Below are 12,370 nucleotides of genomic sequence, written 5' to 3' on the forward strand. Positions count from 1 at the left end.
TCACTATAAACATATTCATATATTCTTACTCAGTTTCACAGATTCATTCAAGTTTGGCATAACAGATTGACAAAGGTATGAAAAGGAAAAGTAATCTAACCATTTAAAGTTTTGGTTATGAGAAGTAACGAACAAAGGCACAGAATTAGGGATTTCCATTTTTTGTAATTTGCAAACATTTATTACAAATTAATTTATTGGAGTCTACATTTTAAACTACCATTTAATCTATTAATACTATAATATTGCTATAGAATTTTTTTCCTCTGGTTTGAATTTTCAATTCAGTGATAATCAGTAGTTTAATCCCAGAGACAATAACTGCATTTTGAGTAAGAAAGGAAATTTTTGTTCTGTTTTTTTGCCTCAGTCTGTACAAGAAAGGTCAGGTTTTGAATTTCAGACCCATACCAAAAATGTGTTTACTTTATGTTTATTTAAAGAAATGAGTTCTTAGCTAGACAAATATTTTAGTTATCCAGAGATCTGGTGACAATACTGCTAACTGCATTTACTTATACTATACAAAAAAGCAAACCTTCTATCTAGATTGGAAGTTAGGTCTTTCTCTTTCCACACTAGCAAAGGTTAAAAAAAAAAAAAATTAATTCAACAAAGCTCTTCCTAACCTGTATTGTGATGGACCATGTTCTTTTTTTTTAAAAAAGTACAAGTATCACTTGAAAAGGATAGCCACATTAAGATAACGTGTGTGTGTGTGTGTGTGTGTGTGTGTGTGTACACACTGACAGTCCCTAATTTATGATGGTTTGACTTAAGATTTTTTTGACTTTATTGTGCTACAAAAGCGATACATATTCAGTAGAAACTGTACTTCAGAATTTGAATTTTGATCTTTTCCCGGGCTGATATGCAGTATGATACTCTCATGTTGCTGGGAAGCAGCAAGTGAGCTACAGCTTCTAGTCACCCATGCCATCAAGAGGGTGATGTGACCACTTACAGCCAGCCATCCTGTACCCATATAGCCATTCTGTTTTTCACTTTCTTTCAGTACAGTATTCAATAAATTACTTGAGATATTCTACACTTTATTATAAAATAGGCTTGTGTTAGATGATTTTGCTCAAGTGTAGGCTAATGTGAGTGTTGTAAGCACATTTAATGTGGGCTAGGCTAAGCTATGATGGCCAGTTGGTTAGGTATATCAAATGCATTTTTGACTTAAAATACAGTCGACCCATGAGCAACAGGGGTTTGAACTGCGTGAGTCCATGTACATGTGGATTTTTTATACTATAGTACTGTGAATGTATTTTCTCATCATTATGATTTTTCTGAATATTTTTTCTCTAGCTTATTTAAGAATATGTATATAATACATATAAAATATGTGTTAATCGACTGTTTATGTCCTCAGTAAGGCTTCCTGTCAACAGATTATTATTTTTTTTTTTTTTAAAGATTTTTTATTTATTTATCTGAGAGAGAATGGGAGGCAGAGAGCATGAGAGGGGGAGGATCAGAGGGAGAAGCAGACTCCCCGCTGAGCAGGGAGTCCGATGCGGGACTCGATCCCGGGACTCCAGGATCATGACCTGAGCCGAAGGCAGTTGCTTAACCAACTGAGCCACCCAGGCGCCCCCCTGTCAACAGATTATTAATAGTTAAGTTTTGGGGGAGGCAGAAGTTATACGGGAATTTTCAACTTGGCGTGGGAGGGTGGGGGATCAGCACCCCAACCCCTGTGTTCAAGGGTCAACTGCATTTTCAACTTATGATGGGTTAATCGGGACATAACTGCATGGTAAGTTGAGGTTTATATACATTTTTAAATTATCTAAGTAGTATATACTGGTCATAAAAATGTAAATTTTGAAATATATGTTTTTGTGGATTTCTTTTATTTTATTTTATTTTTAAGATTTTATCTATCTGCGAGAGAGAGAATGAGAGACAGAGAGCATGAGAGGGAGGAGGGTCAGAGGGAGAAGCAGACTCCCTGCTGAGCAGGGAGCCCGATGTGGGACTTGATCCCGGGACTCCAGGATCATGACCCGGGCTGAAGGCAGTCGCTTAACCAACTGAGCCACCCAGGCGCCCTGTGGATTTCTTTTAAACATTTATACATATTGCTGTGCAACTTATTTTTTTCACTGATGGTATTCATGTAAATCTACTAGTTTTTTTTAACCAGCTATCTACTATTATATAAATGAACCATATTTTATTTGATCTGCACCTACTGAGGAATATTTATACTTTTGCCAATTTTGAGATACAAGCAATACCATAGTGAACTTCCTTATTTATACATATTTGCATGCTGAGTTTGGCAGATCTTTTCTAGAGATTTTGATAGAGAAAGGGTAGAACAAAAACATGCAGGGGATGCAACTGAAAGGGACTCAAGGTGAAGAGAGATGCCAAAGGCACACTTTACCTTACATCAAAAACTTTCAGTTTTTACTGTAAGGATTCTCTTCATATTGTTATGAGGTATGCTAAGAAAAATAATAAAGACTTTAAAAATTAGATAATTTGAACATTTGTTTCTAGTGATGATGTAACTGATGCTGAACTTGCCATCCTGCCATAAAGAACTAGAAAATTGGACAAAAATGTAAAACAGCTGTTCTCAGAGAATGCATAGCAGGAAGTATGGGACAGATCCCTAAAAAGAGGGTAGACAAGGCAAGCCCTATACTTGCCCCAACTCCTGCTGCGAGTCAGGTGTTTCACAAGGTACTGAAGTAAAATTCAAGCCAAAGCATAGTGGTTTTGCTGAGCTGAAGACACAGATTGGTATAGAGGGAAGTTTAAGTGGTTGGAACTTACGGATCAGACTATTTGGGAAAACAGAGCTACCGAATGATCACCATAAATCTCCTTAGGTGTTCTCTTGGCTTTTGAGCTGAATACTAAATTGTGCCTGCTTACAATGAAACGTAGAGACCGAGCAAAGAATGAGTGGGGAGCTGAGCAATTCCCAGAGCTCACACAGGGCTGAGAGCCACTGGAGTTCTGACCAGCCAGAGTGGACAGATCTTACGGAATATCCTGCACATTCAGTAGAGATCCCTGAATATCATGCCTGACTTAGTAGTACGCCTAAAGTAGCCCTAAGAGTACAGTGTGAGATACACCCAACCTGACAAGCTTTAAAAACAAGGCTTGAAAGGAATAAGCTGATCCACAGCTAACTTATCTGCCTCCCCCAAAACAAGCAGACCTCCTCAACATTCAACCCGCTGTAAAAAAAACAGAATCCACTCAACAAATCAGTGTCCAGCTCAGTCACAAACTACAAGATATGTGAAAAAATAAGAAAGTGTAATCCATAACCAGAAGAAAAATCAATTAAATAGATCCAGAAATAACAGAAGTAATGGAATTAACAGACACATGCTTTAAAACACCAAATCTAAATATTTTCAAGGATCTCAAGGATGAACATAATGAGGAAAGAAATGGTATATATCAAAAAGAACCAAGTGGGGGCGCCTGGGTGGCTCAGTCGTTAAGCGTCTGCCTTCGGCTCAGGTCATGATCCCAGCGACCTGGGATCGAGCCCCGCATCGGGCTCCCCGCTCCGCGGGAAGCCTGCTTCTCCCTCTGCCACTCCCCCTGCTTGTGTTCCCTCTCTCGCTGTGTCTCTCTCTGTCAAATAAATAAATAAAATCTTTAAAAAAAAAAAAAAAAAAAAAGAACCAAGTGAATATACAGAACTTAGAAAACACTGTATAGCTTTACAATACATTGGAAGTGGCAAAAAAATAAAAAAGACCCAGACTAGGAGGAAATATTTGTAATACCTGTCACAGGACTTATACTCAAGATAAAGGATTCTTAAAATGAGTAAGAAAACAACCCATTTTAAAAATAAGGAAAAATAGGGGCGCCTGGGTGGCTCAGTCGTTAAGCGTCTGCCTTCGGCTCAGGTCATGATCCCAGGGTCCTGGGATCGAGCCCCGCATTGGGCTCCCTGCTCCGCGGGAAGCTTGCTTCTCCCTCTCCCACTCCCCCTGCTTGTATTCCCTCTCTCGCTGTGTCTCTCTCTGTCAAATAAAAATAAATAAAATCTTTAAAAATAAAAAAATAAAAAATAAAAATAAGGAAAAATATTTTAATAGACACTTCACAAAAGATACACTAATAGGCACAAGAAAAAAATGTTCATCAGAGAACTGCAAATGAAAACCACAATGTGACACCAACAGTTTACTAGAAGTGCAGAAATTTTTAAAAAGGAAAATACCAAGGTTGTGGAGCAACAGGAATACTCATACATTGCTGCTGCGAGTGTAAAATGATTTAATTATTTTGGAAAAGTTTAAGGGTAGGCATACACTTATGGCCTAGAAATTTTACCCCTTGGTATTTACTGAAAAGAAATGGACTTACATATTAATGTTTACAGTGCTTTATTCTTAACAGCCCCAAACTGCAAAGAAAAATAGCCATCAACAGATTCATGGGCAAACATTGTAATTTACAATAGAATACTACTTAGAAGTAAAAAGGGATGAATGATTGATACATACAACTGGATTAATCATAAAAAAATGAACAAAAGCCAGACACAAAATAAATATGTGTAGTACAATCTTATTTATATTAAATTTAGGAGCAGGTAAAACTAGTTTCTAGTAACAGATCTCACTAGTTGCCTGGTACCAGGTATAGGGATGGGAGGTTGACTGGCATAGGAGGGAACTTTTTGGCATGATGAAAATGTTCTACATCTTGATTGTAATTAGCAGTTATGTAGGTGTGCACATTTCCAAAACTAGTGTCAAACTTGAAGTGAGTGCTTTTTATACTATATAAAGTATACCTCTAAAAAATTGATTTTTAAAGTGTATACTCTTACTCTATACCAAAAATAAGCGGAATAATTTCAACATCATGAATTTTTTACTGGACACTGGGTAGTTGACAGGTAGGTCAGCAAAAATGACTGCTTTGATTTAAAAGATCCAACTTAGAGGTTTTCCTGTTTATAGAGAAGCTCTTATTAAAGGTTCCATCGATGATGAGGCTGTTTCCTTGATTTGTGTACTTTCTATCAAGCACCAAGTCTGAGAGGTAGAGGATATTTCCTTTACTATAAATGGATGCATGGGTATTAGAATGTATAGGCTTCAGATAAATGGGAATTAGCATGCCCCATATTTGAACCTACTTCTATTAACTATCAATAATAGTACTTCACAGATTGTTTTAAGGATCAAATGAGTGTTTTGGTTTCTTTTTTTTTTAAATAAACTGGAACGCCATGTATATATACTGGCTTGCACTACTATTTCCTTCTTTATGTTCCACCCGTTGCAATCAAGGACTAGGTCAAGATAACTGAGTCACAATCTTCCAAAGGCTTCTGGTAATATGTTCCAGATTCCATTCTGTACTGGTTAATTTTATTATACCAGAGATAACACTTCATCACTTTATTTCGCTAATTTGGAAGCATTCAAAAGTCATACAAAAGTGATTGTGCTTTATAAGAATTTATACTTACATTAATAATAAATACCACCAAATATCGGAGTTCCAGTTTTGGCTTAGGTGCTGTAAAGAATTAAGATCACGACACGATTACGGTCTATTGGCTTATTTGGTCATAAAATAATAGACTTACACAAAAGCCAAGCAGGTTAATAAGATGTTATAATACAGGGACCCAGGCAAGGCAGACTTTATATAGTAAGTGCTCTAAACCATCAAGAGTATTTGGTATGGGCAGGCAAGATTGGGGAGAGCTTCATGAAGAAATGGAATGTATACTGGATCTTGGTTTATTACGTATTTTTTACAACTCAGAAACAAACACATATTAAGGAGAAACTATGGAAATTTAAACATAAAATGTCCATATTATAGCTTCTCCCATAGTGGCACTTGAGACTATGTTAATGACACATGGCTTTTCTAAATACACTATTTTGGTTTTTTTTTTTTTTCATCTGTGACCTGAGATGGATTCATTTTTCTACCTGAACAATAAGGTTGACTGTACATAAATCCACTTATACAGATAGGAATTAGTCTTGCTTTTGGTCCTAGAACCTATAACTTAGTTCCACTAATAGTGGGGGGGAAAAAGTGATCCTATAGCATCTGATACTCTTTCAGGAAACTTAAGTTCTTTCTCTACAAATAGATTTAACATTTAAGTGTATGTAAATGAAAATAACTTGTTTTGGACAAATATTTCTACATAAGACATTCCAAAATTATATAAGCTCTGATGTAAAGTGAAATTCAGATTTTACATGCTTGTATACATTTATTTTTCCAAAAGGTAATATGGGGGATGGAGGGGGGGAGTCATGAATAATAGGCAGCTCACACAGGGTTTTTAGGGCGGTGGAAATACTCTCTGATACTATAATGATGGATACATGTCATACATTTGTCCAAACCCATAGAATGTACAACACAAAGAGTGAACCCTATCTGGACCTTGGGTGATTATGATGTTGATGTGGGTTCACCAGGTATAACAAATATACACCACTGTGGTAGGGGATGTCAATAGTGGGAAAGGTTATGCATGCGTGGAGACAGGAGATGGGTGAGAAATCTCTGTACCTTCCTCTCGATCGTGCTGTGAACCTAAAACTGCTTTAAAAAAGTCTTTAAAAAGCAGTAATTTGTAACATTTTGTAAAATTGCAGTCATTTCTTATTTAACCCAGTAGGAGTATTTTTCTTCACATAAGGTACCCAAGTAATAAACAGCCAGTCAAAAGAAAAGTGAAAATAAATTCCTTCCCAGTAGATCATCTTGGTCTGATCAATAATTCAACTTTCTTGGGTAACAAAAACTATAAAATAACTTGTAAAATGCTACTTTAAGGATTACTGCTGCAGAGTAATTTTTTAAGTTTATATAGAATAGATTAATGGGCAAATGTTTCATATCACAGAGCGCATTTTTTTTAAGGTAACATGTTCTGTTCTAAATATTCTTATGGTTGACATTGAGTAAAAATGTAAACTTAACGTTATTTACCAGTTAATACATAGGACAATATAGGAGATAGGGTCTTTTATTCAGTAGAAGGTCACCATCATTAATTTTACAACTGATGATTTTATAATAGGTCCTTCTAGTTCCTGATGGTCATTACTGAAGTATAATGCATTGAAGATATGGCCTGTACAAAGGCAGAACAGGGATCTTAATTAGAATTCTGACAAGCCCACTCCAATAAAATGATGAGATTATTTGTAATTGATGTCACAATCAATTACCATTTAGTTCATCATGAGCACTCTAATAGGTCTGGCCGTGGTACTGGCCCCAGGATGTTGCTGAGTGAGTGGCTGCCCTGCTTCTGCTGTTCCAGAGACAGGAGGGCACATTTTCAGTCAGCATCCTAATGACCTCTTTTGAAGTCTATTAAATTAATGACCCTGTCACACTGTTTTGATCTCTTATAACCTCAGTTTGGGGTTTGTGTAACAAATTAATGTTTGGGAACCATGTGGCAAAAAAGATAGGTCTTTTAAAATGATGAAATCTTAACATTACTTACTAATACTTATTTAGTAAAAGATTTTTTATTGTGCAAGAAATAAAAGCAAAAATACAAATCATAGGGTTTGTATGTGTTTTATAAAAAAGAACTTTAGTAGGACATTTCTCCCTACTACCAAAAGACATGCTTTTTATTTATAGTACCCAAATTTTTGTTTTTGTTTTTTAAAGGGGCTGCTATCTTCTCTAATTCTAGGTGCCAACAGGTCATGTTTGGTTAGAAGGTGATAATCTACAGAATTCTACAGATTCCAGGTATTATGGACCTATTCCATATGGACTAATAAGAGGACGTATCTTTTTCAAGGTATTATTTTCTGCTTAAAATGTAGGTTTTCTTCTCTGAGCTGGAAAAAAAAAACAAAAACCAATTTCTTCCAAAATGAACTTTGAAATATTCAGGCTGTCAGTGGACTTAACTGTTGCAGCGACTACATTTTAGGCACATGCTGGCCTTCATAGCTATAAACATTACCTTTTCCCCCACTGAGACAGGTAATTAAGAGTAATTTTTTGTTTGAATAATAAAGTCCAAACTACCTTAGCTATAAGAAGCCCTTAGTTTAAACCTCCAGAATGTAATTCTTTCTCATACAACTTGTACAACTATATTTGTATCTTGGAAATAAATATGCATTTGCAGAAGAGCAGTGTAGTCAAACCACACTGTTAAGTGCGGATATCCCAGTTAAGTACATTGACTTACCATGGTTACAGTAAATGTAGGACTCGTAGGAAAGATGATTATTTTCACTGGCTCCTCCTTTTTGCCACAACAGTAAGAAGAAAAACACATGAATACTTGGGGCTGTTGGATAATCTGCAGGATTCTTTATACTTATGCAGAAGTTATATTTAAATACGTAGGCTTACAGTTAACTTTGAGGGTAGTAAAAGAAAAAACAGACACACATTCATACATATATATTCACATACCATACACATATAATGACTTGTATAACATATCAGCATTCCAAACTTTAGAGTTTAAATACATATGCACATACAAGTTTACTTTCTAAAGTCTTATTTTGGTATAGAGAATTTGTTCTTGACTAAAAATAAGGAGAAAGTGTTTATATGGCACAAAGAAAAGGGATGAATAAAGGGAATATGATGATGACATAACACTTTCATTAACTGTCTTCAATCACATTTTAATTTTACAGATTTGGCCTCTGAGTGATTTTGGATTTCTACGTGACAGCCCTAATGGCCACAGATTTTCTGACGATTAGCAAGAATTTATTGTTCTGATTTTTCTCTCCAAGTGAATTTATTATTGCCACTGAAACCATGTACTTACTAATAAACTATTTGCTACTTAGTTTTAATCATTTGTAATTGTTATATGTAAAGAATAAACGACACATACTGCAAGCTCTATTAGTTCCAATATATGGATAAAAATGTAAGTCATCTAAATTTGTATTCAGATTATTTTTCTTTTAAAGCTACCATTTCCTAAGTTACATTTAAAGTTGAAGATGGCAGTGTTCAAATCTAAAAAAGTAAGTCATCTAAATTTTATGATAGATATAAAAATGTTTTTAGGGAGAAAACCTGGATGACAACCTCACTTCTGAATTTTTGGTTTTACAGCTATAACGAAAGTAATCTTTTCTTGAATATGCCTCATACTTTTGCTACATTTACACATCAGAGTAGTAACTAGTCTTTTAAGTCCAAACCAATAATAAATACCATGGGTTCAACCTAATAAAAAGCTGCTATGACACATGCTTGGTTCACTCATTTGAAATTAAGTAATAAAGTTCCAGTGATCCCATAAAGGATTCCTCAATTTTTTTTTAAATGAGTCCTGACTTATACTGTACATAAAGTATCAAATATACAGAAAAATAAAATCTTTAGAGTCTATTATAATCAATAATAACATTATAAAAGTCCATTTGATCATACCAGCAATGCAGTGTGGTTCCTTATTCATAAATACAGGAATTAATACTTAGTACTTTGAAATAAAAAGGAAAATAATGCATCTGTTTCAATTTTTTTTTTTTTTTTTTTTAAAGCTACCATTTCCTAAGTTACATTTAAAGTTGAAGATGGCAGTGTTCAAGCTTTATTCCCTTTAATGTAGCCACACGAAGAATCTGGAAATATAGTGTCAGGACGAGTCAAGTCTTTTCACTCCAAAGCTATCCTTTCTACAGTTGCCACTTTACCTTCTTTATTAACTTTGAAATAACTTCATGAATATCCATGTCCAGCCCTCATTATGGGAGTACTAGGCTCACATGTTATTCACAAAGATTATAATTTAATCCTAATGACTTGAGACTTTGAGATACTTGTACAATAGGCCTGTAACTTTAGCAGCTAGAAATGTCATGTTACTTCAGAAACTCAGTAACTATAAAGAAACATGATGATACTGTGACCCATTATAAGAGGAGACATGCTTAAAGAAATAGAAAATTCTTATACCAAGGAAAAATGGACCAAATAACAAAGTTCTCAGATGGGAATTCACAAAATATAACTTATAATTCAAGTCCTTTTTTTTTTGGTGATGTATAAATATAAAATATAAATACATATAAGTAACTAAATTAATTTTCTATTAATCTGGGGTGGCCCTTGCTTGACAGTCTTATACTTTCTCTGCAAATAAAAGCTGACCAAAAAAAGAATCCTACTTCTTTTTATCAGCTTTATACATTTACTTGAATGGGCTCTCTTCAACATGTCTGAATACACAGTTAAAGGATCCCACTTAGTGAACAATTTCAGCCATAATGAAGGAGTTCTATAATTAGTGAACATGTATCACAAGAAATCAGGGTAACTTCTTCTGCTTCATCCTTAGAAACACTGTATTTTCCACCACATCGGCAACTCAAAGAAAAAGAGTGATCATCTGTAAAAAAAACAAAACAAAAAAACAAAATGCCTCAAACGCCTGTAACTATTTCAACAACTTTTTAAAAAATGCAGTTTATCTCATAGAAATTGCAAAACATGCAAGTATAAAACATATTTAAATGAGAACTTGAAACGAATTCTTGTATGGGGCAGTATTTCTAAAAATTATCTACCAAAAAATCTTGATCTGTAGAGATCTGTAGAGGGCTAAAGCTACAAATCAATAGCCCAAAGATCTTGAGGGTAGAGCAAATGCTCAGAAGCGACCCAGGACATTTATTTGAAGTCTTCTGTTTTCTTAAGATCCACATAAATTTTACATTCCTCTCAACAATGTATCAGTCAAAAATACTACTGTGAAGGAAAGAGAAATAGCCCTCCATGTTTTACTGTAGAGCAACATGCTTTTGCCTGGAATATGTTCTTTTAGAGAAAACTCTAACTTAACTGTTTTGTTTTGTTTTAAGATTTTATTTGAGAGAGAGAGAGAGAGAGAACACAAGTGGGGGTGGGGGGAGAAGCAGAATCCCCCCTGAGCAGGGAGCCCTATGCGGGGCTTGATCCTCAGTACCTGAGCCGACGGCAGATGCTTAACCAACTGAGCCACCCAGGCTCCCTGCTAACTTAACTGTTTATCAAGTTCAACATTTAAATACTCTGTTCCAGTATCACTATTTCTGTGAAGTGAGATGCCCAACAGAGGCGATACGGCGCAACATTTAGCCTACTAATGGTGGAAATTTTTTTTTTTTTTTTTTTTTTAAAGATTTTGTTTATTTATTTGAGACAGCAAGGGAGAGAGAGCACAAGCAGGGGGAGTGGGAGAGGGAGAAGCAGGCTCCCCGCTGAGCAGGGAGCCCGATGTGGGGCTCGATCCCAGGACCCTGGGACCATGACCTGAGCTGAAGGCAGACGCTTAACCGGCTGAGCCACCCAGGAGCCCCTAATGGTGGAAATTTTATTAAGTCTACCATCTTCTTGGGAACCTGAAATGCTCATGTCCTTTAACTGAAAAAATCTGATCCACTGGTCATTCCATTTCAATGTCACTGAGAAGTGACTGTAAAAGAAAAATAATTACTGATCACCTTACTGTACAACAGTCATAATTTATTAGAGATACATCAAATAACTTCATTCAATCTCAAACGTTATTCCTTAACAGTCAGGTTTCATCATATGCCACTAATAGAAAAAAAGAAAAGAAAAAATTCAACTGCCTTGTATTTGTTCTCTAATCAAATATGGCCTTGGAAAAATTAACAAATAAGCCAACTTTACATGTTTCTTTTACCAGTAAGGAAAGCATGAATTCATTCACCTAATCCTCCTTTTTATTTTTCACCACAATGTCTTTTTTGTCCATAAAAAAAATTATTTAATCTTGGAATTTTAAAATGCTAATAGCTTCCCTGTCTGATCCAATTTCAAAAGTGAATTGTTTCATTATTAAATTGTCTAAAAGTGTACATATTCTAACCATTGGTTTTCTTAAGCTAAATGTCCCTCTTCTTTTTTTACCACCTCAGTGAGCACTGAGAAACAATTTGAGGTGACATGTGCTCAGTAAATGATGCAGAGGCCACCATGGGCTACTGTGGAGTTTTGTCATAGATGATTCCAAATGTTAATGCTCACTAAAAATTCACATCTTGTTACATTTCTTCTTATATTATTCTATGACTTAACAAAGTGATATCTTCACAGAAATCATTTTAAATACACTGAAGACAAAATAACCAAGTTGTAAAACAGACTAACCCTAAGGGGAAAGGTTAACCACTCTCAACAGTTCTTCAGGGATGGCTTTTAAGCGTAATAAAATGCATTGTTTCATACTGTCCTTGGCTCAAGAATATGGTAATTTGGCTATGTCTATCATGTAGGGTTTCATCCACTTTTCTCCTGCTCTGGATCTTCACTTTCCAAGGTTATTCTGAAAATGGCCATGAAGGAATCTTCAAACAATTTTTTA

The 12,370-nt window shown here is 35.3% G+C and overlaps 2 protein-coding genes across 20 annotated transcripts in view; one reads left to right on the forward strand and one right to left on the reverse strand.

Annotated features, from left to right (window-relative positions):
- The window catches only part of IMMP1L (inner mitochondrial membrane peptidase subunit 1), an 80,434-nt gene extending 71,594 nt beyond the window's left edge, over window positions 1–8,840 (forward strand). For all 11 annotated transcript variants that reach the window (XM_078058257.1, XM_036105467.2, XM_078058254.1 and 8 more), the window contains 2 exons: window positions 7,703–7,813; window positions 8,676–8,840. In XM_078058257.1, coding sequence (XP_077914383.1) covers window positions 7,703–7,813; window positions 8,676–8,744 — 180 coding nt within the window. In that variant the 3' untranslated portion in view covers window positions 8,745–8,840. The remainder of the gene's footprint in view (window positions 1–7,702; window positions 7,814–8,675) is intronic.
- The window catches only part of DNAJC24 (DnaJ heat shock protein family (Hsp40) member C24), a 79,905-nt gene that overhangs the window by 9,798 nt on the left and 57,737 nt on the right, over window positions 1–12,370 (reverse strand). For 2 of the 9 annotated variants that reach the window (XM_036105473.2, XM_078058268.1), the window contains exon 5: window positions 8,213–10,390. In XM_036105473.2, the coding sequence (XP_035961366.1) occupies window positions 10,260–10,390 (131 nt within the window). In that variant the 3' untranslated portion in view covers window positions 8,213–10,259. Of the gene's footprint in view, window positions 1–5,482; window positions 10,391–12,370 lie in introns of all 9 variants that reach the window. The other 7 variants (XM_078058261.1, XM_078058260.1, XM_078058266.1 and 4 more) reach the window with 6 other exon arrangements.

This window comes from Halichoerus grypus, chromosome 11 (assembly GCF_964656455.1).
Source record: "Halichoerus grypus chromosome 11, mHalGry1.hap1.1, whole genome shotgun sequence".
Taxonomy (NCBI): domain Eukaryota; kingdom Metazoa; phylum Chordata; class Mammalia; order Carnivora; family Phocidae; genus Halichoerus; species Halichoerus grypus.